The 17,658-nt window shown below is 61.1% G+C and overlaps 1 protein-coding gene across 13 annotated transcripts in view; it reads left to right on the plus strand.

Annotated features, from left to right (window-relative positions):
- Positions 1-15,649, plus strand: part of ATOSB (atos homolog B) — a 44,363-nt gene extending 28,714 nt beyond the window's left edge. For 11 of the 13 annotated variants that reach the window (XM_090037516.1, XM_090037510.1, XM_090037512.1 and 8 more), the window contains 7 exons: positions 5,308-6,621; positions 7,447-7,505; positions 7,795-7,903; positions 8,105-8,263; positions 10,853-10,921; positions 11,296-11,501; positions 13,156-15,649. In XM_090037516.1, the coding sequence (XP_089893642.1) occupies positions 5,473-6,621; positions 7,447-7,505; positions 7,795-7,903; positions 8,105-8,263; positions 10,853-10,921; positions 11,296-11,501; positions 13,156-13,309 (1,905 nt within the window). In that variant the 5' untranslated portion in view covers positions 5,308-5,472 and the 3' untranslated portion in view covers positions 13,310-15,649. The remainder of the gene's footprint in view (positions 1-5,307; positions 6,622-7,446; positions 7,506-7,794; positions 7,904-8,104; positions 8,264-10,852; positions 10,922-11,295; positions 11,502-13,155) is intronic. The other 2 variants (XM_090037522.1, XM_090037523.1) reach the window with 2 other exon arrangements.
- The last annotated feature ends 2,009 nt before the right edge of the window (positions 15,650-17,658 follow it).

Genomic DNA, 17,658 nt, shown 5'->3' on the forward strand with positions numbered 1-17,658 from the left:
AAGGGCAGGGCGGGTTCAGCCACATAGCACAAGCAGGCTGGCTGTGCAACCCTTCCAGGGCAGGGTGGGGGTGACACGCTGCTGGAGACAGCTCATGCGGGGCTGGGCAGAGCTGTGGAAAATGCACTGGGGCAGGAAACCCCGAGGCTGCTGAGAGCCAGGGGCTGAGGCCAGGGTGGCAGTGACGGAGAAGACCGGGTGGCTGTCTGTCCGTCCACACTCATTCTGCAGCCTGTGGTTGGGGTCGATGGCCTGGATCCTCCCAGTGCACTTCCTTTCACTGGCTCCCAGGGTCTTGCTACCTGGGGAATGTGCCCACCTGCCCTGGGAGAGGGCATCCCTAAGCCCCTGGGGCAGTCTCACCCACCTTCTCCCAGGGCCAGCCTGGGCACGTCCTGTTTGCGTTTCCCTCTTGGAGACCTGGTCCCTTCCCCCTGCATGTTTTGGCTTGTCCCCTGTGGCCTCGGCCTTGCAGGGTGCTCCGCACCTCTTCCTGGCTCCCAGGGCTCTGGCCGAGGATGCAACATGGACCCTGCAGGTGGGATCCCTGCACCCTGCCCTTCTTCATCTGCGTTCTCCTTCCCCGGGTGGGTGTCTCCCTGCTTCTAGGCCGGCCCAGCTTCTCCCAGCTTGGCAGACCACTCTGTCCTGCAGCCCGCCTGCCCAGGGAGAGGGGGCTGGGGCGCTCGCTGGCACCAGGGCTGGGGGGCTGCATCCTGCTCGGTTCCCCAGTAACAGCCTGAAGCAGATGACCTGGGATCACAGAATCACAGAAGTAGGGTCAGGAGGGACCTTGTAGATAGTTTCATAGTTTGTAGGGTCGGAAGGGACCTGAGCGGATCATCTAGTCCGACCCCCTGCCATGGCAGGAAAGAGTACTGGGGTCAAATGACCCCAGCAAGGTGTTCATCCAGCCTCCTCTTAAAGCCCCCCAGGGTAGGAGCCAGCACCACCTCTCTTGGAAGCTGGTTCCAGACCCTAGCCGCCCTGACCGTGAAGTCGTGCCTCCTGATATCTAACCTAAACCTACCCTCTGCCAGCTTGTGACCGTTATTCCTGGTCACTCCTGGCGGTGCTCGGGGGAACAGGGACTCCCCCAGTGCCTGCTGGTCCCCCCTGACTAGTTTATAACAGGCCACTAGATCCCCCTCGGCCTTCTCTTGTGGAGGCTGAACAGGTTCAGGTCCCGTCGCCTCTCCTTGTAGGGTCTGCCCTGCTGTCCCCTGACCATGCGAGTGGCCTCCTCTGGACCCTCTCCATGCTGTCCACATCCCTCCTGAAGTGCGGCGCCCAGACCTGGACGCAGTGCTCCAGCTGCGGCCTGACCAGTGCCGCATCGAGGGGGAGGATCACCTCCCTGGCCCTGCTCGAGATGCATCTGTGGATGCAGGACAAGGTGCGGTTGGCCTTCCTGACGGTGTCCCCACACTGCCGGCCCATGTTCATCTTGGAGTCGATGATGACACCCAGATCCCTTTCCGCCTCCGTGCTGACAAGAGGGGAGTTCCCTAACCTGTAGGTATGGTGCCGGTTATTCCTCCCCAGGTGCAGCACCTTGCACTTGTCTGTGTTGAAACCCATCCTATTCTTGTCCGCCCACCCCTGTAACCTGTCCAGGTCTGATTGCAGCCTATTCCTCCCTTCTAGCATGCCCACGTCCCCTCACATCTCAGTGTCATCAGCAAATTTGAACAGGGTGCTTTTTACCCCCTCGTCCAAGTCACTGATGAAGATGTTGAACAGTGCGGGCCCGAGGACCGAGCCCTGGGGGACCCCACTGCCCACGTCCCTCCGGGTTGAGAAGGACCCATCCACTACCACCCTCTGGGTGCGGCCCTCCAGCCAGTTGGCGACACATCTGACTGTGTGGGTGTCTACACCACAGCCCCCCAGTTTCTTAATGAGAACGGGGTGAGAGACAGTGTCGAAGGCCTTCTGGAAGTCCAGGAAGACGATGTCCACTGCTCCCCCTGCATCTAGTGATCTGGTGATCTGATCGTAAAAGGCCGCCAGGTTGGTCTGACAGGACCTGCCACTGATGAACCCGTGTTGGTTGCCCCTGAGCATGCAGTCCCTGCTGGCCCCTCCTGGGTGTGTGCCAGCATAATTTTCTCGACCAGCTTGCCTAGGATCGAGGTGAGACTAACCAGCCTATAGTTTCCCGGGTCCTCCTTCCCCTTTTTGAAGGTGGGAACCACGTTGGCCCTCTTCCAGTCCTCCGGTACCTCTCCAGAGCACCACGAGTGCTCGCAAAGCCGTGCCAGGGGTCCTGCAATGACCCCGGCCAGTTCCTTTAGTACTCTAGGATGGAGATCATCTGGGCCGGCTGACCTGAATACATCCAACCCCTCCAGAAGCTCCCTAACTAAATCCTCGCTAACCCATGGCCCAGGTGTGCCTCCCCCGGGGCCCGAGGGGGTCCCAGCAGGGAGGTGGCTGTTCTGATCCCTGTTGAGGAAGACGGAGGCAAAGAAATCGTTGAACATGTTAGCTTTGCCGTCTGGTGTGACGACCAAGTTTCCCAACGCGTCCTGCAAGGGCCCCACATTACCCGGGACCTTCTTTTTACCCCCTACGTATTTAAAAAAGGACTTCTTATTGTCCTTAATCTGGGAAGCCAGTCCCAGTTCCATCTCTGCCTTGGCCTTCCTAACTGCCCCCCTACATCCCCGAGCAACTACAGAATAGTCCTCCCTGGTGATGACCCCTTCTTTCCCTTGGGTGTAAGCCTCCTTTTTAGCAACGAGACGTTCCCGGATGCTTTTGGTGAGCCACAGAGGCTTGTGTGCTCTCCTGCTCCCTTTGATCCTCGTTGGGATTACCTTCCTTTGGGCTTGGAGGATCGTCTCCTTAAGGAGCAACCACTCTCCTTGGACACCCGGCTCCCTTCCCCCCCGGGACCTCAGCGCTTCCCCAACTATCCTCCTTAGCTCGTTGAAGTCTGCCCTCCTGAAATCTAGGGCCGCTGCCTTACTGCAGGCCTTTGCTACCTTGTGCTGGATGGTGACTCCCAGCAGGCGATGATCGCTGTCGCCCAGGGGGTCGAGCACCCGCAGCCCCCGCACCAGGTCATCACCCGTGGCCAGCTCTAGGTCCAACAAGGCGTCCCCCCCGGTGGGGCTATGCACTCCTGGGTTCGATGGAGGTCCTGCACTCTGGCCAAGACCCTGCGTGAGCGGTCAGACCTGGCTGACTGCTCCTCCCAGCAGATGTCCGGGAAGTTCAGGTCCCCCATGACCACCACATCCTTAGCCTTCGCCACCTCTGTGAGCTGACCCAAGAGTTCCTGGTCAAGCTCCTCTCCCTGGTCGGGAGGTCTGTAGTAGACCCCCACCGTTAAGTCCCTTTCCCCTCGACTGCCTTGTACTCTAACCCAAAGCACTTCAGAGTGCCCCTCCCCTGGCTCCTTGCTAATTGACGAGGATGTGTATTCCTCCTTAATATAGAGCGCCGTGCCCCCACCCCTCTTTCCTGTCCTGTCCCTCCTGTACAGCCCATAGCCCTTGATCTTCAAGTCCACCCCCCCGCGTGGGCAGGAGAAAAGACTGGACTCAAATGACTCCAGCCAGGTAGTCATCAAGCCTCTTCTTAAAGCCCCCCAGGGTAGGAGCCAGCACCACTTCCCTCGGAAGCTGGTTCCAGCTCCTAGCCGCCCTGACTGTGAAGTAGTTCTTGCGGATGTCTGATCTAAACCTACTGTCTAATAATTTGTATCCATTGTTCCTTGTCGTGCCAGGGGGAGCTCGGGGAAACGGTGTCTCCCCCAAACCCTTCTGGTCCCCCTAGTGAGTTTATAGACAGTCACCAGGCCCCCCCCCAGCCTTCTCTTGTGAAGGCTGGACAGGTTCAGGTCCCGCAGTCTTTCATTGTAGGGCCTGCCCTGCTGTCCCCGGATCATGCGAGTGGGCTCCTCTGGACCCTCTCCATGCTGTCCACATCCCTCCTGCAGTGCGGCGCCCAGAACTGGACGCAGTACTCCAGCTGCGGCCTGACCAGTGCCGCATAGAGGGGGAGGATCACCTCCCTGGACCTGCTCGAGATGCTCCTGTGGATGCAGGACAAGGTCCGGTTAGCCCTGCCAACCATGACCTCGCATTGTCGGCCCACGTTCATCTTGGAGTCTCTAATGACTCCAAGATCCCTTTCTGCTCCGTGCTCTCAAGAAGGGAGTTTCCCATCTTACAAGTGTGCTGCTGGTTACTACTGCCCCTGTGCAGCACCCTGCACTTGTCAGTATTGAAACGCATCCTGTTTATGTCAGCCCACCCCTGTAACCTGTCCAGATCTTGCTGCAGTCCTTCCCTCCCTACTAGTGTGCTCACCTCACCCCAAATTTTGGTATCATCAGCGAATTTAAACAGGTTGTATTTCACCCTGTCATCCAAATTGCTGATGAAGGAATTGAACAGCGCAGGCCCAAGGACCAGGTCCTGGGGGACTCCGCCACCCACTTCCCCCCAGGTTGAATATGACCCGTCCACCACCACCCTCTGAGTGCGACCCTTCAGCCAATCTGCAATCCATCTGACTGTGGAAGCATCAATGCCACAGTCGCCCAATTTCTTAATGAGGATGGGGTAGGAGACGGTGTCAAAGGCCTTGCTGAAGTCTAGAAAGACTATGTCCACGGTGACACCTGCATCTATTGCCTTTGTGACCTGATCATAAAAGGCAATCAGGTTGGTCTGACATGACCTGCCCCTAATGAAACTGTGCTGGTTGCCCTTGAGCATCATCCCTGAAGCCGGCCCATCACAGATGTGCTCCTTGAGGATCTTCTCAAAGAGTTTCCCTAGGATTGAGGTAAGACTGATGGGCCTATAGTTGCCCGGGTCCTCCCTCCCCCTTTTTTGAAGATGGGGACCACATTAGCTATCTTCCAATCATCCGGCACCTGGCCCGAGCACCGCGCACACTCGTACAGCGGTGCCAAGGGCCTTGCAATAACCCCAGCTAGCTCCCTCCACACCCTGGGGTGGAGAGCATCTGGACCTGCTGATTTGAACACGTCCAGTCCCTCCAGAAGCTGTCTAACCCGGTGCTCCCCAGCCTGAGGTCTGGAGGCGTTCCCCTCGAGTCCGTCTTGCGTCACGGTGGGGAAGTCCCGGTCCCTGCACAAGAAAATGGAGGTGAAGACTTGGTTAAAGAGGTCCGCTTTCTCCTCTGGCGCAACCACCAGATTGCCCAGCGTACTTTGCAGGGGCCCCACGTTACTCAGTGCCTTCTTCATCCTCCCTATATATTTGAAAAAGGACTTTTTATTATCCTTGGTCTCAGAAGCTAACTCCCCTCTCTCTCCCCCAACAGATGCGGTGTTGCAGTGTGCTCCGTAACCAAAGCCTCATCCGGACTTGCTGAGCCGGGGGTGGTCTAAGGCCCCCGTGACCTCGTGGCACTTTACCACCCCTTCCCTGCTACTTTATGGGCTTTCCTGTGTCCGGCGCAGCGCGGCGCCCGGCCCAGTGAGGCTCCATGCGGCACATCCACGCGGAGACACCCCTTCCCCCAGAGCGCAGCCAGGATGCGGGGCTGTCGCGGGCGGGCAGCGAAGCGGGCTTGGAGCCAGCCCCTGAGCGTTGCCCGCGCCACAGCCTCCTGGTGGGCTACAATGAGACGGAGATTAAGCGCCAGAAGGTCTACCAGGTCTCCATCTTCTCACACCTCTCCAGTGCTTCTGAGCCGGCCGGCGGGCGGGCAGCTGTCAAGAGGGGGTACACAGAGCCACGGGCTCCGGAGAGCACACGGGATCCCAAGCGGGCGCAATGGGGGGCCGCGGGGACAGAGGGCAGGCGGGACGGGGTCCCTGGTGAGCTGCGGCCCGGCCAGGACGCGCTGGAGGACGATGCCTTTGAGGATGGGCTGCTGGTGGAGGAGCTGTCGCTCTGCGGCTCGGCACAGCACTTCTCCCACAGTGGCTTGCGTGTGGTGGAGCACAGGGGCGAAGGCAGTTCTGGCCGCAGCGGGTGCCGGGAGAGCGGCTCCCGGGCCTGCCCAGAGGACAAACGGCGGGAGGCTGCCACTGCCTCCCAGCCACCGCACATCGCTCGCAGCACTTTGCACATGAGAGATGGCTGCCCAGCCCCCAGGGACAGTGGCTCTGCGGGGAGCAGCGAGCCTCCGCGCCCAGCCGGGGCCAGGGAGCAGCCGGCGGAGGAGAATGGGGCCCCGCGGGCAGACAGAGCCAGCAGCCAAACCCTACTTGACGTTGACCTGCACCGTATTGCACAAAAGCCCTGGGTGGACACCGGCAGTGGCAAGAAAGAGGAGCCAGGGAGCAGCCCTGCCTGCAGCAACGGGGCTGGCTCAGAAGGGGAGCCGCCGGCCGCAACCAACGGGCACAAGGAGCCTGGCACCCCTCCGGCAGCCCCAGGCCCCGCGAACAACGGGCTGGGCTCGGCGGAGAAGACACCGGGCGGGCGGCTGGGCGGGGGCAGCTGCGCGGCCAAGCGGAAGCTGCTGCCGGCTGGCGAGGGCGCAGCCGACTCGTGCTCAGAGGACGAGGCCCTGTCCCCACCGGCACGGAAGAAGCGGGCCCCGTTCTGCCCGCCGGTCCCGGCCTCCGGCCGCAGCACCGATGCCAAGGGTGCCCCTTTCTGGAACCACCTGCTGCCCGGGGCCAGGGTGAGTGGGCTGTGGGGGAGGGACTCGGAAGGGGACGGTGATCAGAGGTGCGGGAGACCCTTCTCCCACCCAGGGCTTTTTAGCTGCCTGGTGTCGGGGCGGCAGCGGGGAGGGGAGGGGTGTGGAGCTCCTCCGCACTGCGCTTCCCCTGAGGTTGCTCGCTGCCAGCTTGGGCTCCCCAGCACCCGAGTCGGGGTGTGCCTGCCCCATTCCAAGGGCTCTTCCCTCTTCCGTGCTGCCGCGCGTCCTGGCACGACGCCCCCACAGCCCTGGCCCCAGCCCCTGCCCCTGCCCCTGCCCCAGTTCATTGTCGGCCACCCAGAAGCTTCACACCTGTCATGCGGCTGCTCCCTGCTCTGCTTTGTGCTGCCCCTTTTGTGTGGCTTCCAGAAGGGGAAAAGGCCTGAAAGGACAAGTACCCTTTGTGCAGGGGAGGCCGGCAGCCCTCGTCCTGCCCCCTCACCAGCCCCTGGGGCCACAGCCATGGGGGCAGGTGGGCACAGCGCCATAGCCCTGTGTCCAGCGGGCATCAGCGGAGCTCAATATGGACCCCATGGGGCTGGGGAGCATCCAGACTGGGAGCCTCTGGGTAGGTGTCACTCTATGCGTGAACGCATGTGAACCTGTGTCGGGGCAGAGTGCGTGTGCATGCATGTACACACGTGTGCTTTTCTTCTCTGGGGAAAGGGTTTCCTGTGCCAGGAGCAGTCAGGCAGGGCTGGGTGGGAGCTGGCTGCGAGGGCACAGGCCAGGCTGTCCTGGAGATGCCCCCCTCCCACTGGCACGCGCTGCCCCTAATGCGCCCCTGTGGTCTCTCGTCTCCAGAGCTCTGCAGATTGCACTACGGTCGGGCGGCGGGTGAAGAGCGGGCTGCGCCTGAAATCGTGAGTGCCCCAAGCTGCCTCCTCCCCCTGCACAAGCTCCCCAAGCCGGGCAGCGGGCACTGGGGGCAGGTGCTCAGCCCCGGGCAGGGGGAAGCAGGGGGTCCCAGCACCTGGGCTGCTGGGGCTCCCAAGACAGGGACCCCTTTGGTAGCTGGGTGGGTGGTTCTTACATGCAGGAGAGAAGGGGATGCAGGGCTGGTGAGAGGAGAGGAGACCCCCTGCCTACACCCCCGGGACCCTGTAGCTGCTGGCTGGCAAGAGACTGGCTCTGACGCTGCCTCATCTTCAGCAGGAGACATCTCCGCAGCAGTCTCCGGAAGGGGCCCGTGGGTACCCGGCCATCCCCCACCGCCTGGGCTGCCGCCTCCATCAGCCGGGCCTTGCTGGGCAACTTCGAGGTAAATGCACCAGCAGGCTCTGACACCCGCCAGGCCCCTGGCTGGGAATGGGACAGGGCAAGAGGGCTCCTGGCAGGGGCATCAGAGCCATCTGGGGCTGGCAGCCTCTGACATTGGTGTCTCCACTGTGGCCTGGGGTTTGTAGTGGGCAGCTCTGAGGCTGCAGGGGCTCAGGGCTGCTTGCTTCCCCACACCCTGCAGGAGTCCATCCTGAAGGGACGCTTTGCACCGTCGGGCCGCATCGAAGGGTTCACAGCGGAGATCGGGGCCAGTGGCTCATACTGCCCCCAGCACGCCACCTTGCCCGTCGACGTCACCTACTTCGACATCTCGGAGCACAGCGCACCCTCGCCTTTCCTGGTACGTCGCTGAGGCTGGGGCTGAGGCTGGGGCCAGGCAGGTACTGAAGGAATCAGCTGGGATAGAGCCAGGTCCTGCAGGCCTGAGAGATGGAGCCCAGCTCTGGGGAATGTGAAGGCATGGCCAAGCACACCCGCTGTCTTGGCAGGCTCTGCTCCCTCCTGGCTACCCCCAGGGAAGCGCCTGTAGTTGCGGGGTTTGTTCCTTGGCCAGGAGTCATGCTCTGGCTGTGCTGCAAAGCTGGGGGAGAGGCTTCACGCGGCTGTCAGGAGGGGTCTGGCCCCTGTGCTGAGCCTGCAGCCCTAAAGTGGGTGGGTGAATGGGGGGATGTGGGCATGTTAGAAGGAAGGAATAGGCTGCGATTGGACCTAGACAGGTTACAGGGGTGGGCGGACGAGAATAGGATGGGATTCAACACTGACAAGTGCAAGGTGCTGCACCTGGGGAGGAAGAGCCAGCACCGTACCTACAGGCTGGGGAACTCTCTTCTCGTCAGGGCAGAGGCAGAAAAGGATCTTGGAGTCATCATTGATGCCAAGACGAACATGGACCGTCAGTGTGGGGACACGGTCAGGAAGGCCACCCGCACCTTGTCCTGCATCCACAGATGCATCTCGAGCAGGTCCAGGGAGGTGATGCTCCCCCTCTATGCGGCACTGGTCAGGCCGCAGCTGGAGGACTGCGTCCAGGTCTGGGCGCCGCACTTCAGGAGGGATGTGGACAGCATGGAGAGGGTCCAGAGGAGGCCACTCGCATGGTCAGGGGACAGCAGGGCAGGCCCTATGAGGAGAGGCGATGGGACCTGAGCCTGTTCAGCCTCCACAAGAGAAGGCTGAGGGGGATCTAGTGGCCTGTTACAAACTAGTCAGGGGGGACCAGCAGGCACTGGGGGAGTCCCTGTTCCCCCGAGCAGGACCAGGAGTGACCAGGAATAACGGTCACAAGCTGGCAGAGGGGAGATTTAGGCTAGACATCAGGAGGCGCGACTTCACGGTCAGGGCGGCTAGGATCTGGAACCAATTTCCAAGGGAAGTGGTGCTGGCCCCTACCCTGGGGGGCTTTAAGAGACAATCACCTTGCTGGGGTCGTTTGACCCCAGTACTCTTTCCTGCCATGGCAGGGGGTCGGACTTGATGATCTGCTCAGGCCCCTTCCGACCCTAGAAACTATGAAACTATGAATCCAGCTTGGGGCACCTGTCGCAAGAAAGACTTGACCCAATTGCAATATAAGAGTGACGCTGTAGGCATGGCAGTCCAGAAATTATGCCAGAGGCAGGGATTTTGGAGGGCGGTGACTTTTATTGGATCAACTACATTGCTGGGATAAAGTCAGACCAACTTTTGAATGCAAGGTGTTTTTCTGCGGGTCTGTGATCACAGTAGAGTGAAACCAGCAGAGGGGAAGGGGTGAGAGAAATTCCCTAGGGTAGCACATACACGATTAGCAGAAGCCAAGAAGCTGCTTGCTGGGAGATCAAGGCCTCTCCAAAAGGAGGAGAGTCAAGATTTGGGTAAAATATAATGGACCATAAATCGCATGTCTATTTATCCTCAGTTCTCAGTGTTTAGCCAGCTTATGAACTGTTGTTCCCAAGTTCACCTTTTTAAGCTGTTAGGTAGATTTCCCTCGAGCATGAGGCTAGTGAGGCCAGAGAAGGAGTCCAGCAGAGACTGATCAAGTTGACTGGATCAAGCTGACTAGAGGCCTGGGGAGCCCGATACACAGGAAGAGGCAGGCAGACGCAGGTGACTGAGCATGGAGAAGAGGAGGCTATGGGGGGATTCGAGACCAGGCTGCAAATCCCTGCAGGGAGGTTACGCAGAGGATAGAAACCACAGGGTTTTACACTGCAGCAGGGGAAATGCAGGCTGGGGATGAAGGGGAGCCTTCTCCCCCTGGCAGACACCCAGGGAGGCTGGGAGTCTCCAGCCCTGGAGGTGTTTAAACGTACATCAGACACACCGGTGCAGATCCTGCCTGGAGCAGGGGCTCGGACTAGCCCTGCCCTCCTGAGGGCCCTGCCAGCCAGCCTGGTCCATGGTCCTGTTGGGCTGGGCATGTCTCATCCTCTGGCCAGTCTGGGTAGCTGGGCACCAGCCAGCTGGAGCAAAGAACGCTGAGACCCAGAGACGCGGGATTCCCCTTCAGCTTTAGGAGCCAGCAGGCCCTCCAAGATGGCAGGAGAAGCTGTTGGCTCTCGGCAGAGAGGGGTCCAGACACTCAAGCAGGGTCTCTGTGGGGGAAGTGCTCTGTAATAAGGAGGCCTGGGGGAGTGCGTCTGCCCGCTCTCCTCTCCGGGGTGTCACTGGAGTCCTGCTGCCCTGGCAGGTGACACACAGCTCACCAAGGCACTACCCGGGCAGGCGGCTCCTGCCAGGACGGGCATCCCTTACTTCTGCTGCCCTGAGCAAGGCGGCACGTGCAGCGATGGTGCCGCCCTGCATGGGAAGGGAGGGGCCTGGCCGCAGGGATGTGGCGCAGGCTGAGCGCCACCTCTTCCCACCTGCCCCTTGTTGTCGGCTGCATGTCGGGGCCAGGCTGCCCGCCCGGCGCTCCCTCCCCATCTTCCCCGCTCTGTCGTTCCAGGGAGTGATCGACTTGGAAGCCTTGGGAAAGAAGGGTTACAGCGTGCCCAAAGCTGGAACCATCCAAGTGGTGAGCTTGGGCGTCAGAGGGCTCAGACCGGCCACATCCCGTCCCCCTGCCAGGCTGAGTCTGGCCTGGTGCATGGCCAAAGCTCGGGCCTCGAGCTGAGCCTCTCTGGGCATGGTGCTGAGGTTCTCGTAGCCCTTGGCCCCCCAGCCTCTATCCGCTCCCGTTCCCGGTGCTGAGTGGGCCCCATCACAGCCTTTGCCCTGCAGCCGCATCCCTTGAAGCCAGGCACCTCCTTACACCCCCATGCCCCTTTGCCCAGCAGCCCAGCACTCCCCGCTCTTCACCCCAGGGGCACAGACCCCCTCCCCCCACTCCCTGTCCCCCCGTTCCCCCAACCTTCCTTACCTTCTCCCCCCTACACACTTTTTTTCTAGACCTTATTTAACCCCAACAAGACTGTGGTGAAAATGTTCCTGGTGACGTACGACTTCCAGGATATGCCGGCCCATCACATGACCTTCCTGCGCCACCGCATCTTCCTGGTGCCCGTGGGGGAGGACGAGGGGGCTGGTGCGGTGCCCAGCAACCCGGCTTGCGCTCAGCCCCCCCGCAGGGTCCTCTGCTACCTGATGCACCTGAGGTAAGGGGCGGCGATGGGGCTGGTGGGAGGGATGGCCACCCTTGCCTCCCAGCACTTCCAGGAGCAGGGCCAGCGTCTCACCTTTCTCCCCACCACCTCCTGCTCCCCTCGCACTCCCCACAGCCTCTCCTAGCGCCCGGCTGTGAAGCAGGGGGTGGCCATCTCCCCTAAGGCTGTAGGCATGCTGCCGGGGCGGGGGGGTTGGCGTCTGTGGTGGCTGTCTTGAAGAATGGCACAGGTTAGTGGGAAAGCCACGTGCCACGAGGAGATGACGGGTCCTAGCCGTGAGACCCTGTCTTGGTGACAAGTCCAGCTGAAATGGGGGGGGCCCAGGTTTGCCATTGCCCCATGAGGCAGCTGAGTGGGAGCATCTGCCCCCACACCTCACACGGCAGAGTCAGGCCTGCCCATGCTGGGTCTTGTCATAAAATCCTAGACCGTGAAGATTGGAGGGAGCTCAGGAGGTGCCCAGTGTCTGTCCACCCTCTTCTCGACACCTCCAGTGATGGAGGGAGTCCACTGACCTCTGGCAAAGTTGGCTCAACAACCAGCACTGTTCCTCCTTTTTCTCTTTCCTCTAGCGCAGCTCTCTGTACAAGGGCCGGGGAAGGGTGTTTGTTGTCTGTGCTGCTGCTGTGGACAGCATGTACTTCCTGGAGACCTCGACGTCACACAGAGCCTAACCACAGGCTCAGTTTGATGGCAGGGGCTCAGCCAGGTTTCTTACCCACAAAGCCCAACTCCCTTACTAGCCTGTCCAAAGGGTTACAAGATAAGCCCTGGAGGCTGGTGGCAGGGCACAGGCTCAATGCGTGTACGGCACCCCGCGAGCCCTGGGCAAAGTTCCTAACATTTCACGTCCTTTTTAGACGTGGATGAAGCAGTTGTTTACCACAGGCCCATGGCACATAGTCATTTACTGACTCCATGGGCTCTCTGACCCCAAACGTTGTGCATCCTGCCTTGCTTCACACAGAATCACAGAAAATGAGGGTTAAAGGGAGCTCAGGAGGTCACATCTAGTCCCTCCAGGCACATCTAGTAGCTCCGAGCAGGACCAGCCCCAACTACATCATCCCAGCCAGGGCTTTGTCTAGCCGGGTCTTCAAAACCTTCAAGGATGGAGACTGCACCACTTCTCTGGGGAGCCTGCTCCAGTGCTTCACCACCCTCCTAGTGAGAAAGTTTTTCCTAATATCCAGTCTCAACTCCCCTTGTTGCAGCTTGAGCCCATTGCTCCTTGTCCTGCCATCTGCCCCCACTGAGACCAGCCCAGCTCCATCCTCTTTGCACCCCCCTGCAGGGAGGTGAAGGCTGCTATTCAGTCCCCCTCGGTCTTCTCTTCTGCAGACTCAGTCATCCCAGTTCCCTCGGCCTCTCCTCACCAGTCCTGTCCCCCAGCCCCCAACCATTTTCATTGCCCCCCGCTGGACTCTCTCCAATGTGTCCACGTCCTTTCTACAGTGGGAGGCCCAAAACTGGACACAGGACTCCAGATGTGGCCTCCCCAGTGCTGAATAGAGGGGAAAATCATTGCCCTCGATCTGCTGGCAGTGCTCCTACCAATGCAGCCCAGGATGCCAGTAGCCTTCTGGGCAACCAAGGGCACACTGCTGCCTCCTGTTCAGTACATTCAACCCGTGTTTCCCCATAGGTTTCACAGCTCCAAGTCAGGGAAGATCTACCTGCACGACGACATCCGACTGCTCTTCTCCCGCAAGTCCATCGAGGTCGACTCCGGCATCCCCTACGAACTGAAATCCTTCACTGAGATGCCAAGGAACCCCTGCTACTCGCCTCGGGCCTGAACGGGGCTGGGCCAGCCCAGGTCTCTGTGCCCAGCACCTTGTAGAGACCAGTAAAGGGCAAGAGCAGGGACAGCTCTTCAGCCTCTGCCCTGGAGCTTGTGCCCCCGCCCCACCAAGCTGTGGGGTATCAAGCCTTGGCAGCGGTGTCCGGCTGCCAGTGGCCCCGGGGCTTTGCATGGTGGTGAGCACAGAGGAGTCAGGGTGACGTGGGAGCGTGCAGACGGCTGCCAGGGTGCTGCCTTCCTCACCTGCCAGTGCTGGAGACATCCCCAGGTCTCTCACAGTGCCATGCCCTGCTGGGATGGGGGGCTTGGACCGGGCCAGACCTTCCACTGTGGGGAGGAAGGGGCAGTGCAGGGAGCTGGGGTGCAGTATTTATTAGTATTTATTGTTGCAGGGGAGTCAGCCGTGGCTGGTGGACGGCTCTGGGCCCAGGCTGTCACAGGTGCAAGGAGACAGGTGGTCCCAAAGGGGCCTTGTAGTGCCATGTGGGAGGGAGCTGGGGGCATGGGGCATGGCCTCTTCAGCACCAGGGTGCGGGGAGCCAGGGCTGGGATGTCGGGGTGGGATCACAGCTGAGGCGTCTCAGTAGAAGGCAAGAGGCGAGGGGGCCTCTCCTGCCTCACTGCCTGCAGAGCTCCTGAGCCCTCGGTCCTGTTATGGGAAACAGGGAGGCTGCAGGGGCTGGAGCAGAAGCCCCTCCAGTGGCCCTGTCTTGACGGGTCTGGGCCATGCTTAGGCAGCTGGGGCTGAGTCCAGACCAGGAGGACAGGGCAGGAGCAGGTCAGAGGGAGTGGGGAGGAAGGGTGTGCACAGTGCTGCTGGGCTGGGGTCTATGGCTCTGTCCTCACAGGACACCATGTGTGGGGCAGGGAGGGGATGGGCTCTCCCCGGGCAGGGCATGCCAGGTGCCGCTGGCTTTGAAGTGAGCGTTTGCTGCAAGTTGAACAGAGCAGGCCAGGAGCTGGGGGATGGGGATTGCTGGTTATTGCGGCATGAGACCCACAGAGCCTGGTGTGGTGCGTAGATGAGACGGAGCGGTCGTGGCAGGCCTGGCCCCTGGGCAGCAGCTGCTAGGACGGGTCAGGGGGTGGGCTGGGGGTGGGGCACGGACACATGGGTGTCTCCCCGGCCAGGGGCCAGGCAGCCGGGCTGCTCCCTCTGCCCAGAGGTGAGGTTTCCCCTCAGTCTGAGGGGGGAGCCTCTGGCCTGGCCCGTTCTGCAGGGAGCTGAGTGAGTCTGTGGTCAGACGGACCCTCCCTGACCCGTGCTGCCCTGTGGGGCAGGCTGGCAGGAGGATACAGACCTGGGGGCCTTAGTGCAGCCCCCGGGACCTGGTGGACGTGGAGCGAGGAGAGAGCCGCGTGGAGGCTGGCAGCAGGCTGGGGCCTCTTGAAAGAGAGGGATTTAGGATCCGTTGGCGGCCCCGGTGCCTGGGGCTGGTGTTTCTCCTACCGGCTGTCCCTTGGGAGTCTGGCTGTGATGCTCAGCCCTGGGGACAGACTCCCCAGCTGCCATGGGCAGGGAGCAAAGGACGCCGACCCACAGAGTGGTGCCATGGCCAGTCCTGACCCCACACGCAAGGGGCACGTGTGTGCAGGGGGTGGGAGCTGTGGGCTTTCAGAGATGCGAGAGCTGCCATCCGCTCGCAAGTCTCGGGGGTGTTTGTAGGGGGAGAAGGGGAAGTGCCCCCCCCAACACGGCCAGGGGCTGGTGTGGCCAGGGGTGGGAGCTCCTGCAGACCTGAGTGGAGGTGGGAAGCGCAGAGAAGTCACTCCCTCCCTCCCTCCCCACTTCAGCCACAGCTCTCACTCCCCCCTAGGCCAGCTCTGGCTTGGGGCTTTGCTTTACCCCAGTGCAGCGAGGTAGATGCAGGCGGCTCCCTGGAGCCCATGCTGATCCCTGACTCGCCCCCCAGTCCGGCTGCTGCTGGGGGAGAGGGAGGCGGTGTTTTCAATCCCGCATGACCAGCACCCACCTGTCAGCCACCGCCTCCCACCCGAGTCCACAGCATCGCCGAGCAATGGGGCGCATGTGAGAAGGAAGCCGCCGGGCCCCCCAGCCCACCCATGGAGGGCGGGAGCGGCTCCATCCCAGCTACCTCAGTGCAGAGCTGCTGTCCACGTTTCACAGGGAGGCTGCCACGGCCGCCCCCACCCTCCCTCTCACTCGCCACGGGGCTCGGCGCCCGCGATCTCACATCATCCTCCAGAGCCCAGGGTGGGGGGAAACAAACGTTTGCAGAAACTTGAAAATAATAACCCCCCCGCCCCCCCCAAAAAGTCACATTGTCCCTGGTACCTCCTTCTTCTTTTCTAATTTAATAAACGGTCATTTGGAAACAGCCCAGCCGCCTCGTCGTGCTTGCGAGCAGGGACCTGAGCGCATGGCGGACGCTCTCCCGACCTCGGAGCTGTGCAGGGGGCCTGTGAGGACGGGGGGAGATGCTGCAATGGAGAGACCAGAGCATGGGCTGGCCCCTTATGCAGCTGCCCCTGTTTGCAGGCCCTGACGCAGGCCCCGGTGCCTGGGGCTGGTGTTTCTCCTACCGGCTGTCCCTTGGGAGTCTGGCTGTGATGCTCAGCCCTGGGGACAGACTCTCCAGCTGCCATGGGCAGGGAGCAAAGGACGCCAGACCCCAGTGGCGCTGCTGGAGCCAGGCTCTGACCCCAGGCTCTTCCCCTGAGCACAGTCCGGGTCTTCAATCTTCCCACCTGCCCTGCAGGCCTGTCCTCCCCAACTGGGCTCAGTGGCTGGATACCTGGCATGGGGCTGGTCTGCAGGCCAGCTACAGCCACAGCGCCGCCCCCCACGTCAGCTGGATCCAGCCATGGTGCTGCCACACCTGAGAGGCCACGGGGGAGCAGCAGCAGCTTCCAGAGCTGTTTCCAGAACTGCGGCCACTGCTCCCCCGTTGCTAAATTTCCAGCCGTGGCCCCACTAACTCCGGGGTGATGTCACTGGGCCGACCTGTGCCTAAAGCTATGCAAGTGGCCCCTGGCGTAACGGCCCGGCTTATTGCTCCAAACACCGAGAGCCCCCAAGTCTGCCCCAGGTAAAGCCAGGAGACTGCAGTGTCCTGATGCTGCAAGCAGGGTTCAAATGCATTTAGAGACCCCAGGCAGAGGAAAGCAAAGGAAGAAAGCCCCCACCCCCACCCAGTCTGACCGGGGGAAAGTCTTTCCTGACCCCAGATTTGGTGATCGGTCTGAGCCTGAGCAGAGGGCAAGACCCTCCTGCCACTAACCTCTCTTTGGTCCCAGCAGGAGCATTGCAAAGTGTCCAAGCCGGGCTCCAGCCAGCACCAGCGCCTTAAACCCCCTGACACGTGGAGCAGAAAGGGGGTACAATCAGCACAGCCCCGAAACCTGGGCAGTCCCTGTGGCAGGAAGCCACCTTTGTTTCTCCCCAAAATCTCTGCCCCGTGACAATGTGATTAGGACAGGCCCAGCAGAGGAGACGCACCTTTACCCTATCTTTTTAGGTAACCTGAGCTGGCTCCAGTCCTGAGGGAGGGGAAACCTGCTCCCTCTGCCCACGGGACTGGCATCAGCTACCTGGGTGGGGGGCATCTACCTGGGGAGCTGGAATCTGCCCGGTGACAGGTGATGTATTTCAAATTGGTTGGCCGACAGCCAACAGGTGCTGGCCTCCACTGGACCAGGTGAATGAGGTCGCAGGGGCTATACAAGTTAAGACTGTCCAGGAGGAGGGGGCAGCAGCCATGCGGGGGACTCAGGCTTAGAGAGGAGCTTGACCATCTGAAACTGGCTCTCTCCCCCATAGGTCAGGAGCTGGGAACGGCCTGCCTCCAGAGGGGATCTCCAACAGCCTCGGGATGATGCTTGTGAGTAAGCTACTCGAGATCTGGGTAGATATCTAGCTGGCAGTAACTCAGATGCGTGATCAAAAGACTACTGCAGCCAGACGGTCTTGCTCAATGGGATTTCTATGAGATTGCTCAATCTTGTACCCTATTTTCACCCTACCCCTGGAATCAATACAGTTCTCCTTTGTGATCGGTGGAGGAGACTTACTGAGGGGTGGGTCTAAATTACGCCAGAGAGACCCCTTAGGTCTGCGGACTAAGGAAGACTTTACTTTTTGCCCGCGGACTTGGGGAAGTGCCCCGAGTGCCTGTACTGGGTCGAGTACCCGTAGGACATTAGGCCTGTGTTTCCCCGAGGACACAGGCCAAGTCCCTTCTCGGGGTGGTGGCAGCTCAAGTTACCTCCAGGCTAGCGAGCGTGCTCCAGGAAGGGGGTCAGCCGGATGTGAGGCGCCCCCAGGGAGGCACTTGGGGGCCGGGAGGGTGGTCAGGGGCAGGGAGGTGGGTGGCTCAACGTAGG

The sequence above is a fragment of the Crocodylus siamensis genome, chromosome 3 (genome assembly GCF_052110815.1).
Source record: "Crocodylus siamensis isolate JL-2025a chromosome 3, ASM5211081v1, whole genome shotgun sequence".
Classification (NCBI taxonomy): domain Eukaryota; kingdom Metazoa; phylum Chordata; order Crocodylia; family Crocodylidae; genus Crocodylus; species Crocodylus siamensis.